The sequence below is a fragment of the Colletotrichum graminicola genome (genome assembly GCF_000149035.1).
Source record: "Colletotrichum graminicola M1.001 genomic scaffold supercont1.48, whole genome shotgun sequence".
NCBI classification, from domain to species: Eukaryota; Fungi; Ascomycota; class Sordariomycetes; order Glomerellales; family Glomerellaceae; genus Colletotrichum; species Colletotrichum graminicola.
In genome coordinates, this window is record NW_007361052.1 from 209,282 (window position 1) to 226,189 (window position 16,908).

The 16,908-nt window shown below is 58.0% G+C and overlaps 8 protein-coding genes across 8 annotated transcripts; 3 read left to right on the forward strand and 5 right to left on the reverse strand.

Moving 5' to 3' along the window:
• Positions 1-472: 472 nt before the first annotated feature.
• GLRG_09406 (uncharacterized protein) lies at positions 473-1,834 on the reverse strand (the record flags this gene model as incomplete). The annotated part of the gene is made up of 5 exons (XM_008100091.1): positions 473-915; positions 976-1,144; positions 1,207-1,349; positions 1,406-1,554; positions 1,617-1,834. The coding sequence occupies 5 exons, from the start codon at positions 1,832-1,834 to the stop codon at positions 473-475; spliced, it is 1,122 nt and encodes a 373-aa protein (XP_008098282.1).
• Positions 1,835-2,916: 1,082 nt separating this feature from the next.
• GLRG_09407 (uncharacterized protein) lies at positions 2,917-3,510 on the reverse strand (the record flags this gene model as incomplete). Its single annotated transcript, XM_008100092.1, has 1 exon — positions 2,917-3,510. One exon carries the CDS (start codon positions 3,508-3,510, stop codon positions 2,917-2,919), a length of 594 nt encoding a protein of 197 aa, XP_008098283.1.
• A 1,381-nt stretch (positions 3,511-4,891) lies between these two features.
• On the forward strand, positions 4,892-5,862 carry GLRG_09408 (uncharacterized protein; the record flags this gene model as incomplete). The annotated part of the gene is made up of 2 exons (XM_008100093.1): positions 4,892-5,150; positions 5,219-5,862. 2 exons carry the CDS (start codon positions 4,892-4,894, stop codon positions 5,860-5,862), a joined length of 903 nt encoding a protein of 300 aa, XP_008098284.1.
• Positions 5,863-6,187: 325 nt separating this feature from the next.
• GLRG_09409 (tRNA methyltransferase complex GCD14 subunit) lies at positions 6,188-7,657 on the reverse strand (the record flags this gene model as incomplete). The annotated part of the gene is made up of 1 exon (XM_008100094.1): positions 6,188-7,657. One exon carries the CDS (start codon positions 7,655-7,657, stop codon positions 6,188-6,190), a length of 1,470 nt encoding a protein of 489 aa, XP_008098285.1.
• A 540-nt stretch (positions 7,658-8,197) lies between these two features.
• On the forward strand, positions 8,198-10,735 carry GLRG_09410 (tRNA synthetase class I catalytic domain-containing protein; the record flags this gene model as incomplete). Its single annotated transcript, XM_008100095.1, has 3 exons — positions 8,198-8,428; positions 8,498-9,637; positions 9,692-10,735. The coding sequence occupies 3 exons, from the start codon at positions 8,198-8,200 to the stop codon at positions 10,733-10,735; spliced, it is 2,415 nt and encodes an 804-aa protein (XP_008098286.1).
• A 1,521-nt stretch (positions 10,736-12,256) lies between these two features.
• On the forward strand, positions 12,257-13,671 carry GLRG_09411 (uncharacterized protein; the record flags this gene model as incomplete). The annotated part of the gene is made up of 4 exons (XM_008100096.1): positions 12,257-12,278; positions 13,177-13,305; positions 13,378-13,561; positions 13,635-13,671. 4 exons carry the CDS (start codon positions 12,257-12,259, stop codon positions 13,669-13,671), a joined length of 372 nt encoding a protein of 123 aa, XP_008098287.1.
• A 254-nt stretch (positions 13,672-13,925) lies between these two features.
• Positions 13,926-14,441, reverse strand: GLRG_09412 (uncharacterized protein; the record flags this gene model as incomplete). Its single annotated transcript, XM_008100097.1, has 1 exon — positions 13,926-14,441. The coding sequence occupies one exon, from the start codon at positions 14,439-14,441 to the stop codon at positions 13,926-13,928; it is 516 nt and encodes a 171-aa protein (XP_008098288.1).
• Positions 14,442-14,479: 38 nt separating this feature from the next.
• GLRG_09413 (uncharacterized protein) lies at positions 14,480-15,079 on the reverse strand (the record flags this gene model as incomplete). Its single annotated transcript, XM_008100098.1, has 1 exon — positions 14,480-15,079. One exon carries the CDS (start codon positions 15,077-15,079, stop codon positions 14,480-14,482), a length of 600 nt encoding a protein of 199 aa, XP_008098289.1.
• Positions 15,080-16,908: the final 1,829 nt, after the last annotated feature.

Sequence of the window (16,908 nt, forward strand, 5' to 3'; positions counted from 1 at the left end):
CGATTGCGCTACTGCGGGGTTTCTTGGGCTGCAACCCCGAACGGGTAAATCCGGACAGACGTGCAGGAGAGTTCGTAGTGAAGCACGTCTGAGTTGACGAGTTGTGCTCTCAGCCGCACCGCGCTACTGTTTGCTTGCATGTCGGCATCACGCAGAAACCTGGTAACTTTCATGAATCGCCTGGTTCATGGCTGCCTCGCCTTAGTATACGGCATGGTGCTGGGGGGATTCTACGAGATAGAGTTGAGGCGCAGGCTAACCCACCCCCGATGCCCATTTTGCCATTTTGCCGAAGAACCAGCGACATGCAGTGTTTGTATGGAATATGTCAGTGTTGGCAGTGTCCTTTCCACACTGACTGATGCCTATTGGAGAAAACGAAAACGAACCATTGCCCTGGGCCAAATGTGAACGAGACCCACGGACGATACGGGGAATGGCCGATGGCGGTACGTCCAACCAAAGCGCAATGCTACGACTCTGGCGCATGTTCCACAGCCGCACCTCCCCAGTCACCTTTCTGTCTCTTCTTCGACCGCCCGGGCCAGACAGGGAGCGTCGGCACCCCCGGGTTGGGGTTGCTCTGGTGCCCGCCGTTCTCGTCGATCCACGCCGCCGGGTTCAGCGGGCGTTTGGCGTCGGCGTCGACGCCGAAGCGGATCCAGACATATATGCCGTCGGCCAGGGTGCGGCCGACCAGTGCGTAGCGCACGACCGGGTCATCCGTGTCGGAGGCCGTCCTCATCAGCCTGTCCTGCGCGTTCTCGGTGACGGCCTGGTTGTTGGTCGAGTACGGCGCCAGCTCCTTGACGGCGTCCAGGAGCTTCTGGTCAAAGTACATCTGGCCGATATGTGCGACCCTGCCGCCGGTGATGGTGTTGTTGGGCTGTTTGGTGGCGCCGATATGGGCGACTGCTAGATGGAAGTTAGACATTGCTACGAGACGACGGCCTGAATTGGAGAGAGTATACCGACCGTGAATGTGGTTGGTCCTTCCCGCATAGTGACCCGGAACGACGGCGTCGAATGCCGCCATGCCCTCGTTGTCGGTGAACTGAACCCCGCGAAGGGTGGTGGTGTTTATGAGGGACAGGTCGTTGGGGCTGCCGTTGCCGGGGTAGTTGAGGACACCTCCGTAGACGCCCTGAGACCCATCAGCCAACGTCCAAAGCGTCTTCCATGAACAATGAGAGGCTCGTGACTTACAGTCGAGTTGGCGCTCCAAAAGTCAACGGCAGTGTTGGCGATGGGCTCGCAAGTCCTGACGTCCACGACCTGAATGTCGATGGTCATCTTGACGCCGCTCTCGCCCTCGGTCACTTCTCTGCGGACTTGTTCGCCCTTGACATCTGAAAGGTGAGTCGAGACAAACGTCACCTTGTGTTGGGATGGGGGGGCTTCTTACATAGAGGGCCTTCGGTCTGCTCGGGCGTCAGCATGCACGCCCCGGAATCCGCAAACAGCTCCGAGGCCGGCGTGCTCTCATTATACGGCTTGTTGACGAGATGGTGCTTGTCAAGGACGGCGTTAAAGTCCCGCCCGTGGATTGTTGGGCTGGAGAAGAGGGGGCTTTGGATCAGCAATGTGCTCTTTTGTAGCAGTCAGCGCCCACTCACATGCCTTTGATGCCCCTTGACTTGCGGAGCCTTTGCAGCTCGTCGGCCCGCCTCTCGATGGTTCGCTTGACGAACCCGGGCTTGGAGAAGGCTTCGGCGCAGTGGTCCAGAGACCGTCTATACCAAGGCTGCGCCGAGTGCTGGAATTCTCTTTCCTCTGCGCCGTGCGGGTGTGCCAGCCCCAGCGGGATGGCCAGCGGCATGTTCTTGGCCGACATACTTGGTGATTCGGTTATAAAGAGATAAAGATGGCGATGGCAGCTTTGTTTCCGACTTCTTAGGAGCAGTTTGAGTTTTTGGTCCACGGTATATCTGATATCTATATAGGCCTGGAAGCCCTTACACAACCGTCGAAACTCAGCATTGGTATCTGCTTGTCACCCAATCCATTGCCACAAATTAGCAACATGAGGTCGCCAGAATAACACGCAATGAAGCAACTGTATGCGGTGGCTACATATCGTTATTCTGGTTCCTATTAATCTGGATAAAGAGGAGCTGCTACCACAGCACCTTCCACACGATCTTTCGGTGTATAGCGGCTAAATTTCAGCATGTCGGTAGTTGGGCCTTGGAGCCCGATTCCGAGAGCCAAAGCAGGGCATTTAACCGCCGCACTTTAGCCCAAGAGGGGTAAACCTTTTGGGGGGACATGGCACTCTCTGTTCCAGTTGATGACAGCTCCAGAAGGGCATTTGCTGACCTGGCAGCTGCGTGTGAGTGAGGGGATCATATGACTCCTAGGCTTTGGCTGTAAGGTAATGTTGTGTCAATCTAGACGCTAGGCTTTATACAAAGGACACTGAGAATGAGGGCTTCTACTTCGACTAGTCCGAATACAAAACAAAAAGTACAAAAATAGGAAAAGAAAAAAGAAAAAAGAAACACCCCAAGTCGCAGAGAACCGCCAGTTGATATAGCAACATACTTTCCAATCTCCGACCCCTCAACCAGATTCTTTAAAACTTTGCTCCGTCGAATGGCGTTTATCATACAGGTTGCAGCTCCAGATGATGCCTGCCAGGATCTCTGGGCTCAGGACCAGTCCTCGCAAGGTCTCACAAAGACGATCGCTTTCCCCGTCTCTCTCGATTAGGTCTCTGATTTCCGTTGCGCTAATGTCCAAAGGCGCAGCGTCGGCCGGGACGAACCGCACGCACACGTTTCTGTCCCATTGGAGATGGCAGGTCTTGACTGTCGTCTTTTCGTCCTGCACCGACAGAGCTGACGTGGATGAGTCCTGAGTCGCGTCGTCCGAGAGTTCATCTACCACGCTTTCCTCGGTGACATTCACGTCCTCCTAGGGCGTGAAGTAGGGGAGGAGCGTGAAGAGAGACCCGTCGGGCTTGACGAGGTCGCTCGATCTGCCCGCGTCGCTTGTGATGGTTTCGTGGCAGTCCCAGCAATACCCGTCGTACTGCTCGGACCGCGCGACATAGTCCGGCCCGAGGACGGCGGTGAACTGGATCTCGAACCCGTCCATCTCGATCGCCTCCTCCAGTCTCCTCCGCAGCCTGTCCCACCTGTCCGTGCTGCCGCTGTGCACCCACCATTCGGGCATGAACCTCGCGTCCAATCGCCAGAGGCATGCCCGTTGGGCCTTTGACAGAACGAGGCTCTGGCCCTTTCTCTTGCACTTGGCCTCCAAGACATCGTCGTCGAGGGGGAGGATGATGGCGGCGATGACGTTGATGTCCCGGCTCGCCTCAAAGGCGCGTCGCAGAATATTGTAGTGACCGAGGTGAGGGGGATTGAAGCATCCTGCATAGACCAAGACTCGGTTCTTCTGTCCCTTTTTCAGGAGAGGCTGCTTATCGGTGCGGAAGACGGGATGATGGCTTTTGCTGTGAAACTTTGCAATGTATTTGCCCAACTCGGCAGTCTGGTCATCCATTCCAGCCCTCTGGTAGTTTGCTTGGCGCGGTAGTAACTGGGAGGTGAATGAATTGTGATGGTAGAAGATTCGACAGCGAAAGCAAAGCTTCTGAAACCGAAGATGAAAGGACAGGTTTATAGGTGAGTTGCAAGTAGGAGAGTGCTTTTGATTTATGTATCTGCTGTAATAAACCTTTCGAGATGGAAGTCTTTGCAGTTATATAACTGTTAAAGCTTCTGCCATCTGTTTGTTCGGGCCTCTAGTGTATTCTCTTGGCCGAGGCGGGTCACGTGTGGTAGGACACGTGACTCTGCCGTCCCTCTTCTTTGCCAGGCCCTGCATACTATGTACTTCATGGGCTCCCCTTTCTCTCTAACTGCAAGATAATACTCACACAGGAGTTTTGCCTCACTTTTCGTTGTTGTGCTCCTTTGCCGTCTCACATCTCGAGACGGTCCGGCCCGTTTCAGAAAGGATCGACTTAGGAAAAGGGGTCCATTCGTAGGCCATATGAACAACCCCTCTCAAGAGACCAACAATTATCAAAGAACGAGCAATTCCATGAGTCGAGAAAAGAGCAATGTCTCTTTGGGTACTATGCGTCTTTTTCATTGGAATGAATGGTACTAGGCTCAGGTGACAAGTCCTTCAAGGACAGTCGAGTGGTCGGGTGTTTCGGTTTCATCCCCAAGAGAAAAGATCAAAGAAGAGGAAAGAGTTAAGGAATGAACCTATACTGCGACTATACTATGATAATCCCAAGGATGCAGGGCTCCGGGGCCGATGAATGGGTTACCATCGGACTGTCTCTTACTATCTTGCTGCTTACAGTATGCTGGAGTGATGCCGAGAAGTGCCTGCCTTGTGAATATATACCCGGTCAGACCCGTCAAACACTGATGGCTCCTCCGTTGCTTCGACGGCTTTCCTGGAGTTGGAACGACGGAGAGGAGAGGTTCGCAAGTCTGCCGGCGAATCGATGCTAGGTATCCGTATATGCACAGATGAGGAATTGCATATATGCTCGTTTACTGAAATAAAGGGGTTTCATAGCCAGGCAGATAGATGACAAAGCGAGCTAGCTACGTAAACCATCCTGACAAATGTATTATGTAATGGTCAACCGGATGTACACGGAGGCGCCGGAAGTGAGATTGGAACGGGAACGGGAGCGGGTGCCCCACCTTGGCTCCGCCACACCCCTGCCGATGAAGCTCGCGGGCACTAAGGAGCGCATAGAATCGGAAACGGGGACCCCGCACCATACAAGTAGGTCCAAGAAATAGTCATAGACACAACCGCTCTCACTCCTTCTTCTCTCTACAAACCCAGCCAACAAACCCGTGTGTGTCTTGCAGCATTGCTCGTGCTTGTCATCTCAAATCACCCTCTCGGAAAAATGGCCTCCCCTCTCAGAATCGGTTACGTGCCCGAGCACTTTTCCACCCCCCTCCACTTCGCCAAGCAGTACTTCGGCCTCGACGCCACCCTCATCCCCTTCCCGTCCGGAACCGGCCACATGATTACCGCCATTCGCGGGGGCGAGATCGACGTCGCAATCGGCCTGACAGAGGGCTGGATCGCCGGCCTCGGCAAGGAAGACGCCCCCGGCGATGGCGGCTACCGTCTCGTCGGCACCTACGTCGACACCCCTCTGTGTAGGTCGAATCTTCCATTCACCTGCATGCCGGGACCACACACTCAGTATGGACACTGACCCCTGTAGGCTGGGCCATTTCCACCGGCGCCCAGCGCCCCGAGATCAAGTCCGTCGAGTCCCTCAAGGGCGGCAAGATCGGCGTGTCGCGCATCGGCTCCGGCAGCCAGATCATGGGCTTCGTCCTCGCCGACCAGCACGGCTGGCTGACGCCCTCGTCGCCGCAGCCCTTCTCGGAGACGGTCATCCTCAACAACTTTGAGAACCTGCGCAACGCCGTCAACTCGGGCGCCGCCGACTTCTTCATGTGGGAGCACTTCACCTCCAAGCGCTACTACGACTCGGGCGAGATCCGCCGCGTCGGCGAGATCTACACCCCCTGGAGCAGCTGGAAGATCGTCGCCTCCACGGCGCTGGCCAAGGGGGAGGAGGGCCAGAGGCTCGACCCGCGCCTCAAGGACTTGTTCGCCAAGCTCGACCGCGGCATCCGCCACTTCAACGACAACAAGGACGAGGCCGTTAAGTACATCAGCACCCGCCTTGACTACTCCGAGGCCGACGCCCGCGAGTGGCTCAAGACGGTAAAGTTCACCGACGGCGTCGAGGGCGTCAAGCCCGAGGTCGTCCAGAGCACCGTCGACATCCTGAGGAAGGCAGGCGTCCTGGTTGAGGGCAAGGGGAGGCAGCCGGAGGCTATGGTGGTCAAGGACTAAGAGGAACCCTTCCCCCGCCACTGAAATAAGAAATGAATAAATTTCTAAGCTTAGCGGTCCTCCCGTCCATCATCCATTGTAGCCGTGGTGATGAAGGTCATTACTGATCTCACATGTGAAAAAATGTCCAAAGGGGAGTAGCCTGCTGTGAAATGGGTCGTGGTTCCAAAATACTTCAATTATTCCACCCCTGTACTCCCTCCCGAAACGTAGTCCAGACGATGATGCTAGGGTATCTACTATTTCCCGTCGTTACTCTTTTTCTCTTTTTCTCTTTTTTTCTTATAAGCCGTGAACAGTCGCATCTTTGGCCTTGTCCATGTCCCTACGCGGCCTCGGCCTTCTTGTTCTTCCTCCTCTTGCCCTTGCCCTGCAGCTGCTCGCGCTTCTCCTGCTTCCGCGTCTCTTTGTCCTTGGCCCCGATGACGCCCGTCTCCGCGCCGCATGGCCACTTAGCGAGCGCCGCGGCCTCTTCCTCCTCGCTCCACTCCCGCGGCAGCACCGCAAACACGAGATAGGACGTGTGCGTCTTCAACTCTGGCTCCGCCCGGTGGATAACCCGGCCCTGCAGCCAAGGCTTCCCCGCGTTGGGTTCGTCCTCTCGGGCGCCGCCGCCGTTCGTCGCCGCCTGGTCCACATCCATGGCGGTGCCCGCGGCCGGTGAGTCTTCCGCCGAGTTGGGGTCCGCCGAGGTGTGGTACTCCCTTGTGCGGCGCTCAATCTCTCGCAGCTTGCCGACCGCCTCCTTCACGTCGCGGGCGAGGGGCGGGATGCCGCGCTCGGGCTGGCCGTAGCCGGCGCGGTCACGGATGACGTTAAACTTCTTGTGCGAGATCTCGACCATGTCGATGTCCACCCACCCCATCGTCCGCATCGTGTTGATCGTCTTCTGCACCTGCTCGATACATGGCGAGAAGGTGCAGATGTAGACGGACTTCTTGGGATTCAGCGGCGAGATCCATTCCGTCGCCGCGTCCTCGTCGTCTTTTTGGAGAGCAGCAGGCTTCCGTCGCGACAGATGGCGGAGGGCGTCCCAGGGGGCGGGCAGATCAAGGAACACGGAATCGGCTTCGGGGCTCTTGCCGTCGGCCAGGAACCCGCCGTTGTAGACGTCGCGGTGCGAGAGCTCGACGATGCCTTCCAGCTCGTGCGCCTCGATCTCCACCTGCATCTTTTCGTACCGGTCCTTGTTGAACTCGAAGCTGAAGACCTTGCCCTTGCGGTCCGTCTCGTTCTCGGGATAGCCATTGTAGACGGCACGTGCTGAGGCGTGCGTGAAGCTGCCGCTGCCAGCGCCGGCCTCGATCAATCGCGTGCCGGGACGGGCTCGTATGCGCTGGAGGATGTAGCTGTAATCGGGGGTGTAGACCACCTGCGTCCGATGGGGCAGGCCGGCGGTCCATAGCTCGGCGGTGGGCTGGAGGATGTGGACGAAGCCGCTGGCGGCGGTAGGGGCCTTCTTGACCGGCGCGCTCGACTCAGTTTCGGCGTCGTCGGCGGCGGCTGGTGTGGACGTGTCGGTCTCGTCCTCCTTTCTCTTGCGCTTGCGGCCCCGGGAGCCGGTATCGACGACCGAGGCGCGGATTTGCGAGCCCCACGGAACGTTGATGAGGGTGGAGTGAGGAAACGACCCGAACCGGGTGTTGAGGACGGCGCCCTCGGCGTAGCCGTCGACGGCACCGGTCGAGTCTCGGAGGATCAAGGGAACGAGGTTGTCGCGCGAGAGCTGGACAATGGCGAGGGAATTGGCCGATGTCCTAGAGCCGGGCTCTAGAAAAGGCGAGGGTTTCGCCATTATGATGTTTCGTACGGCCGAGACCGAGTGCTGCTGGGGCCTGGATGAAAAACAAAAGCGAGCAACAACGGGACGAAAAAGGTCGGATGCAAAACGCCTGGGACAAAAACTTCGCGAGGCTGAGAAATTGGAGGAAAAAGTCATAATGTGGCTTGACGCGGGGAGTATGTGGCTGGTGATCATCCCTACAAAGGTTCCAGCCACTCAGATGTCGACGCCACAGCCCCACCGGCTGCAAGGCTGAAGATGGTGTCACACACACTTTATTTGTGACTCCTGTCTCAGCCGGTCCCCTCCCTCCGTCCCTCCCTCAGCATTTTGAGTCACTCATCACGATCCTCTCTCAGTCCTCGAACCCCCCTCACCCCCCTCACCCTCTCCCTCCTTTCTGTCCAAGTTCTCCCCCCCGTCCTCCCTGACTTTCATTTTCTTCTATACTGGATGAATCGACTCTTTAGACTCACCAGGTTTTCGGTTACTATCTCCACTCAGATACCCACCCTTCGATTCTCTCGGAGGTCCTGCGCCACCATCGCGACGATGGAGTCGCTGAAACTGCACAACTCGCTGAAGCCTGGCCAGCCAGTGCCCTTCACGCCCATAAAACCCGGAAAGGTCTCGTGGTACGCCTGCGGGCCTACCGTCTACGACAAGAGTCACTTGGGCCATGCGCGCAACTATGTCTCGACCGACATTATCCGGCGCATCATGATGCACTACTTTGGCGCCGATGTCAAGTTTGTCATGAACATCACCGATGTTGACGACAAGGTTGGTCCCTCGTCTGTCTGAACTGCTCGATTGGGCCACAGTTCCTGACAATTTATTGTCTCGTTCTAGATCATCATCAAGGCCCGCAGGCAACGCTTGCTCGAACTCGAAAAGCAGAAGAGCTACTCTCAAGATGAGCTGGCCAAGCTTGCTCTCACAGCGTTCCGCGCATACGCCGACAAGAGCTTGCCCCTCCTCCAATCCGCAGATCTCGACGAAAACAACTACCTCGAGCGAAGAGACAGCGCATATGGCAAGGTTCTGGCGGGTGGCACCCTGACCGGAGAGGGCAAGCCCGGTGACGACGAGGCCAAGACGAAGATGCACATCAGCAACATGGATAACGCCGCGTTTGCCATCAAGGACAAGAAGTTCTACCCAGGCATCGACGAGATCCTCTTGCCTTACCTCGACTCCCTCTACAAGGAGACCATCGACACAAGCGACCAGACCATCTTCACCGACCTCACCCAGAGCATGGAGCGCGAGTTCTTCGACGATATGGATGCCCTTAACTGCTTGCGCCCCGACGTCATCACCCGCGTCACCGAGTACGTGCCCCAAATTGCCGAATTCGTCGCGCGCATTGTCGACAAGGGATTCGCCTATGAGTCGGACGGCTCCGTCTACTTCGACATCACGGCCTTTGAGAAGGCCGGCAACACGTATGCGCGCCTGCGCCCTGGCAACCGCAACGACAAGTCGCTGCAGGAGGACGGAGAGGGAGCCTTGTCCAAGAACCTGGGCGAGAAGCGCAACGAGGGGGACTTTGCGCTTTGGAAAAAGTCCAAGAAGGGAGAGCCCTACTGGGACAGCAGATGGGGCCAGGGCCGCCCCGGCTGGCATATTGAGTGCTCAGTCATGGCTTCCGACATTCTCGGGGCGCAGATGGACATCCACTCTGGTGGCGTCGACCTGGCCTTCCCCCACCACGACAACGAACTGGCCCAGAGCGAGGCCTACTACGTCGACAACTCCAAGGGGGAACACACATGGGTCAACAACTTTTTGCACATGGGTCACCTGTCCATCTCCGGGTCCAAGATGTCCAAGTCGTTGAAGAACTTCCAGACCATCCAGGACGCTCTCGCAACGACGTACACGTCGAGGGGGATGCGTATTGTCTTCCTCATGGGCAAGTGGAACGACGGCGTCGAGATCTCCCCCGACATGAGAGCCCAGGCTTCCAGCTGGGAAGCCACCATCAACGTGCGTGCCCCACCCAATCCAAACCCTAGATGATGATGCCTAACCGTTTTGCAGAACTTCTTCACCAATGTCAAGGCCCTTGTTGCGGATGTAAGCGCGTCAACTGCTGGAGTCGAGTCCCTCTCCATCTCCGAAAAGCCGTCTGGTAGCCTGGTATCCGAGCTGGAAAAGGCCAAGAACGACCTGCACACCGCCCTTACCAATTCCTTTGATACCCCCCAGGCGATGCGCGTGATTCAGGAGCTTGTTAGCGAGGCGAACAAGGTTGTCGTTTCACAGGAGGCCGAGGCGAACCTGCCGGCGCTTGTTGCTGTTGCCCGCTGGATCACCAAGATTCTCGGTACCTTTGGTCTTGACGAGAACGCCACGGCGCCGTACGAAGGCCTCGGCTGGGCCGTCCCCGCATCCAAGGCGAACCTGGACCCCAAGACAGTCGTCCAACCGTACGCGGCCGTGTTCCAGAGCGTCAAGTCTGACGTGGAAGCGCTCAAGCTTTCGGCCGATTCGGTTTCCGAGCTGCTGAGCCAAGACCCGGAGGCGGAGTTCTCGTCCCTCGCCGACGAGGGCGTGAGCGACCCGGAACAGCTGGCGCTTCCCTACCTGCGGGCGGCTTCGAGGTTGCGTGACGAGCTTCGACGCATCGTGTCGACGGTGTCTCCCGAGACGAAGAAGGCCGTCCTCTCCCTCACGGACCGGATCCGCGACGAGGACCTCACGAATCTAGGCGTGTACCTCGACGACCGGCCGGATGGCAAGTCGTCTCTGATCAAGTTTGTACCGGCGAGCGAGCTGATGGCGGCCAGGAACGAGAAGCTGGCCAAGGAGGCGGAGAAGGCCAGGGCCAAGGAGGAGGCGAAGCGGGCGCGCGAGCAGGCAGAGAAGGAGAAATGGGAGAAGGCTAAGCTCCCGCACACGGACATGTTCAAGGGCGACGACAAGTACGCCGAGTGGGACGCAGAAGGTCTGCCGACGAAGCTCAAGGACGGTAGCGACGTGCCCAAGAGCCAGCTCAAGAAGCTGCAGAAGCAATGGCAGAGCCAGAAGAAGGCGCACGAGGAGTATCTGGTCAAATTTGGTGGCGGTATCCGTACATCATAGATGGGAGGGGCTGGGGCTAGCATCTCAAAAAGCAGGCAATTTAACGACGTTGTGAGGATATGATTGGGGGAAACGTTTAGTTTGTAGCGGCGAGGCCCTGGTCAAAGTTCACATGGCCACGGGCTTGAGCCATGGAGGCAAGCAAGCAAGCAAGCAAGCAAGCAAGCAAGCAAGCAAGCGATCAAGCTCTCGCAGTGCGGCGTGCACTTGTGGCGTGCCAACTAGAGCTAACACGACGTGACGGAGAGGCCAGCTGGATGAGCATGAGAGAGCTTGAAGCTTCGTGGCTGGGGCGGCGCGGGTGGGAATACACCAGGACCCCTGAAACTAGGCCCTGCCAAGCTGGGCAGGGTCTCGGACGGTGCTCGATCCCGCTTGTTTGCCAAGAAATGCGATCGTCTCTGCCCGGTTTCTGGGTGGCTGCTACGTTATCATGCGGGGAGGGGAGGGAAGGGGGGGGAGGTGAGGGGGATTTCTGGCTTCTCGTCGACCGCGTCGATTCATTCCAGAGCCGCTCAGTTTTCTAGACGACAGCATCTTCATCATCATCATCATCATCATCACCAATGATGAGAGGCTTGAACGAGGAGCCCGTCAAACCGAGCTCGTAGGACGGATATAGGCTCTAGGGATCTCAGGCACCGGTCAGCGCGTAACTCGTACATGTAGCCGAGCTTTGTCATCGAGTCTGCTGGGTATGGTATCAAAGGTGTGACGGGCTCAATGCACGGTGTAAACCTTGGGCAGATGATGCGAAGTAAACCGGCTTCTAATTAGCCAGGCCAGCATGGCACAGCATGACGCGGCAACGGGCTGCCTCCGTCAATGTCCGGAAACGGCCTTGACCTGTGCGGTGAGGGGTTTAAGCATCTCGTCCACATCACGAACCTACTGTACCCCTCATCGTCATGAAGGCCCCCCCCCCCCCCGCCTTTGTTCGTATTGCTTAGGGGAAAAGGTGCTCTGAGACGCTCGTTGTACGGCGGGTGGGAAGGGGCTTCAGTGACACGTCATGACGGTCAAGCTTTCTTGTGTCGGTGAGGAGCGCGAGGACCCGAGCCATTCCTTGACATATGCAGGGCCGATGTATGCAGTATACTCACTGGTACGGTACAGGATGGTAGAGGACCACGAACTAGTATCGATCGACGCTAAAGGCAGCCCAGGGGGGGAGGCCGTGGAGCTCTCACTGCCGGTTAGCCGGGACGGTCGAGCTTTCTTGGCTTCGACACCCCCAGTCGTGTCTTCTTCAGCCCAGCAGGGGTGGCTGACGCAGTAATGCCGAGCTCCTCGTGTTACATACATAGTAGCATATGGTGGGGGGAAAGGGGATCGGCTTGTCCATATTCGTTCTGCGAGCGGCATCCTCTTGGAGAGTTTTCAACATACCGGTACCGGTACCTACTACAGTACCTAGACATCTATCAGATTTCCCATCTCAGCAACACTTCGGACCACAGCCTTTGTGCGCCAGGGTTCGTCCTGTGTTGCTCAGTAAGAGGCCTTTGCCGACCCCCCACAATGGCTTTCAATGGTCTCAATGGTTAGTCTGAATGGACTGGGCGGCGGCCAGCCTCAATTTCGTACAGATACCTAGCCTGTCTCAACCCTCGGACCTCTCCTCGAACCATGGTCTCTCTCTAGACAAGACAACACACGGAATGGGGAGGGGGGCGCGGACAAAGCCGTGCCCTCCCGCGGGGGTCCAAAAAAGACGTTTCTGATATCCAGACCAGCCCAAACCCCCCACCACCGGCAAACACCGCATCCACGATTTGGTCATACGTGCTACGTCAGGGTCGTGTCGGGGCGAGGCTTACTCGGCAAACCGGCGTCCGTCCCCATCTTCCTTCGAGTTTCCAGCCCGGACGATCACCGCCCCAATGGCGGGTTTCAATGGGGATCGGCTGGCTGCCCCCCCTCCCCTGCCACAACACCCTCTCTCTGTCCACAACAGGCTTGTTGCTCTCGCGTTTACGGAGCGTCGATTCTGTTCCAGGGACGCGGGCTGGAGCATGAATGAATGAGAAACGCGCTACCTCGGCCCAGCTGCGGGCGATCCAGGGGCGATGGGACACCTCCATCATGTCCCAGTATGGGGACTAGGGTCAAAGGCTAAACGTTGCCAGGTATTGCTCGAATGAATCAAGCTTAGCTTAGCTGAGGCCTCCCCCTCCTTTGATGATCTATGATCACATGAGAGCTTAGGTTGAGGGGGAAGTCGGAGGGGGGATAAGAACCCCTCGGGCTGCCCCCCCCGTCACAGTTTGAATATTAGATTATCACTTAACATCACTCTCAGCCCAATCGTACCTCAACGATCCAACCTATCAACACTTACCTTTTTCTTTCACCCAACCCCCCAAGACGCCAATATGTTCGGATTCGGTACGTGCTACCGTGCCCAGCACATCGGTCACCATCGCTGACTCAAAGAACAGGAGAGGCCAAGGAGCACCGTGACGCCGTCTACGAGGGCCAGCACGAGGGCAAGCTCAGCCACGAGATCGTCGCCGGCGGAGCCGCCTTCGAGGCCATGAAGCTGTTCGAGGACCGCCAGCGCAAGAGCGGTACGTTCCACCACTGCCACAGCTCGCCGAACCCTTTTCCTGTCCGAAACTAACGAGTCTTCCGCAACACAGGAGAGCCCGTCAAGCACGCCTTCGCCAAGGAGCTGCTCGCCGGCATCGCCGGCGCCGAGGTCGACAAGCTGGTCGAGACCAAGGGCCTGGACTACATCGACCGCGAGAAGGCCAAGAGGCACGCCGAGAAGCAGGCCGAGCACTTGTACCAGGAGCAGTACGGCGACCTGGACGAGTACAACCCGTAAGTGAACATTCCTGCCATGCCAAGGCGCTGGCCCCAACAGACATGACAGAGAAGCTGACAATGTATGTAGTAACCAGCGCGGACGCCACCAGGCGACGGACTACTAGATACGGGGAGGGATGACGAGACTTGACGGCCGGAAACATAAATAGCACGATGAAATGAGAAAATATTTATTGTCTATCATATGAGCAACGTGAAGATGAACATGACGCGCAAAATACGTATCATATATTGCTCATAACGACTGACATAAGGTCGCTCTCCCCGTGACCTGCTGTTTGCCCTCACAATCCAGCACCATTCTCTTTGCCATCTCGTTCTCGGCGCGTTGGGCGAAACGTCCCGGCCAAGCTCCCTCTCACTGTCCTACTGCTTCAAGTCCAACCGGAACAGCGCCGCTTGTCGACGACGCCGCCGCCGCCGCCGCGCCCTCGGCATCGACGTGCCCCCCCGCGATCCTCTCAAACAGCTTCTCCCTCTCCCTCTGCAGCGCCGTGCGCGTGCTCTCGAGCCGGGCGCCCTGCGTCCTGAGCCGGCGCATCAGGTCCCGGTGCCGCGCCCGCGTCTCGCTCAGGATCCCGCTCAGCGCCGCGGCGCACCGCTCGACCTCGAGGCGCGACCTCTTGATCTCGTCGTGGAAGGCCATGTCGGTGAAGACATTGTCGAAGAGCACGTCGCCGACGAGGCCGCCGTGGTTGATGGCGACGGGCGGCAGCTTGTCGACGTGCGGCGTCATGCGGCCCGCCTGCTCGACGAGCCCGCGCGCCTCCTGGACGGCGCCCTCGGCCCGCTGCAGCGCGCTGCGCTCCATCATGTCCGTCATGGTGCCGCCGCCGAACATGTCGACGCGCGAGTGGCTCAGCGCGTCGTCCATGCCGCGCAGCGCGTCGCCCATCCGGCCCGCCGCCGCCGTCAGGAGCCGGATGGCGGCTGCTCGGGCCTCGGCCTTTGCCGCGGGGTGTCGTGGTACGCGCGGCGGGCCTCGTCGGCCTCGCGCTCGAGCCGGTCCTCGTCCGGGTAGCTCGCCGTCGCCGTCGTCGTGGGGCCGGCGAAGATGGAGTCGTAGAGGGTGTCGAGGTCGCACTGCGCCTCGTCGTGGCGCCGCGCCGCCGCCTCGAGCGGCACGCCGGCCTCGCGCGCCGCCGCGAGCTGCGCCCGCAGGTTGCCGTTGAGCTCCCTCTCGCGGTGCTCCTCCTGCAGCGCGTCAAAGTACTCGCGCTCCTCGCGCGCCGCGCGCTCGTCGAACTTGTCGCGCTTGCCGACGGCCTTGTGCACGAACCGCCGCATGACGCTGTCGCGGTACTTCTCGTGGTCCCTGAGCTCCTTCTTGCGCCGCGCCTCGAGCGCGCCGAGCGTCCTGTCGGACTGCTGCAGCTGCCGGTCCAGGTCGGCGATGAGCCGGCGCTGCTGCGTGAGGTCCGGGATGGCGTTGTCCGTCTCGGCGAGGACGGCGAGGAGCTCGCGGTTCCGGACGGCCGCCTGGAGGATCTTGGATTCCAGCTCGGACGACATTGTGGTGGTGTTCGTGGCGTTGGTAATGGGACGGCGTGTGCGGGCCCTGTCTAGGGTAATCTCAAAGAGTATCTCAAGAGTTTCTAAAGTGTGTTTCAAGAGTTTCTCAAGCTGTTTCTCGTGTGATGATGCCGGCGCAAAGGCGCGAGGTGTATCGCAAGGTTCGAGAAAAGGCCTACACGATTTCACGGGAGGAAAAGGTGTATGCTTTGTATAAGAGAGGAGTATAGTTAGTCAAGTCATTGTTGGCGACAACTGTACCACAGCAATAACAACACGGGCAATGGCTTCGTCATCAAAATGGATTCACCATCAGGGAGACCCTCCCCGGAGGTTGACTGAGCATTATATGCATGTCCAGCAATCCTTGGCGGGGGGGGGAGCAAAAGGCACCTGTCAACCGGCGCTATTGCAACGACGATCCACGGCAGAGGTGGGCGGACGCACCAGAGATACCGGTAAGACGGACGCAGACAGACTAAATCGATCGATCCTCTACATCACTGTAGCATGATGATGGTGATTGGGGGCCATGTGGCATGCATGGCCAATGACATCAGTCCCCTCGATCCTCGCCGGCCGGGTTGCCTCTGTTATGGCACTGCACCAAGGATCATGCCACCGCCCTGGCTGTGTGGTATGTCGAACAACACGCCCGGTCCGGGTTACTGCTGACGGGCTTAGAAGGGGATCATCGGTGCTGGTAAGCATGAGCCACGAACCAGCACGGCGAGCGCTGTCGCTGACGCCGCCGTCATATACCGAACAGAGCCACGACGGAAAGTATAGGTAGTAAAAGAACTCCATGTTTTGTCCACTCCGCATAGAGAGGCGTGGGACAGAACCAGGCAGACGGATTCTGTTGGCCAGCAACGAGTCTCGCGTACCAAAAGAACCCGCCGCTAGATACGTGCCAAGAATCAAGGATCTGGCCGGTAAAAGGGGAAGGGATCTAAATCTCTTGGGATGATGCTCATATCTTTGCCTCGGAGGGTCACGCAAACCCCCTCAACAGCGGGGATCTTCGTTACTGATGATGGCACTTCTTAATTGTGATAGGGAGCCAAGAGAAGGAGGATTGGGAGGGGGAAACTTTTGCACGTCGCTGATGCGTTGGGATCTGCCATCTCTTCCCTCTCGGCCAAGACCATGAGTTCATGTCGGCTCTTTCACCTCTGTTGCCCCCCTTTTTTGGCGTCGCAGAAGACTCGAGGCATAGAGTGACGGGCAACGTGACTTCAATGCATTAGTTCTTCCATCGGCTTCGGGATGTGCAGCAAGGCACAACAAGCCAAGCCATGGCATGCATGATGGATGACGATGCCCGACAACCCAAGCATCAACATCAGAGACTGCCGCGTTTATGCGCATTGACCTCGTTTATCGTGGGAAACAACTCAAACAGAACCCCCTCACTTACGTTATAGATCCTTCTCCGTGACTTACTCTGGCCCCCTCCGCTACGTGGCGGGCGATAGCTGGTATCGTCTACTGCCAGCGAGGTTGCCCGCTCCCCCACATCACCGCCGTCGTCCGGGATCAACCTCGTTGCTTCTGTCATGCCCTGCCGCATTGGCCCAGTCACGTTTCCCCGGACTGGTCGCCGGCGACTGGGGAGTGGTTGCATGGCAACCGGAATCCTCTCCGCCGTAGGTGCTGTGACGACTACGGCATTGACGGTGACACGCGCTTGTGGTTTATTCCCTCCTTGTACCGATCCAAGCTGCCGTGAACTCATGATAAGATAACAAGTCATATTCGTCTATATCCGAGACTCCCATTATGCCCAGCCAACGCCCGCCCGATCTCCGCAGAAATACATGGAATTA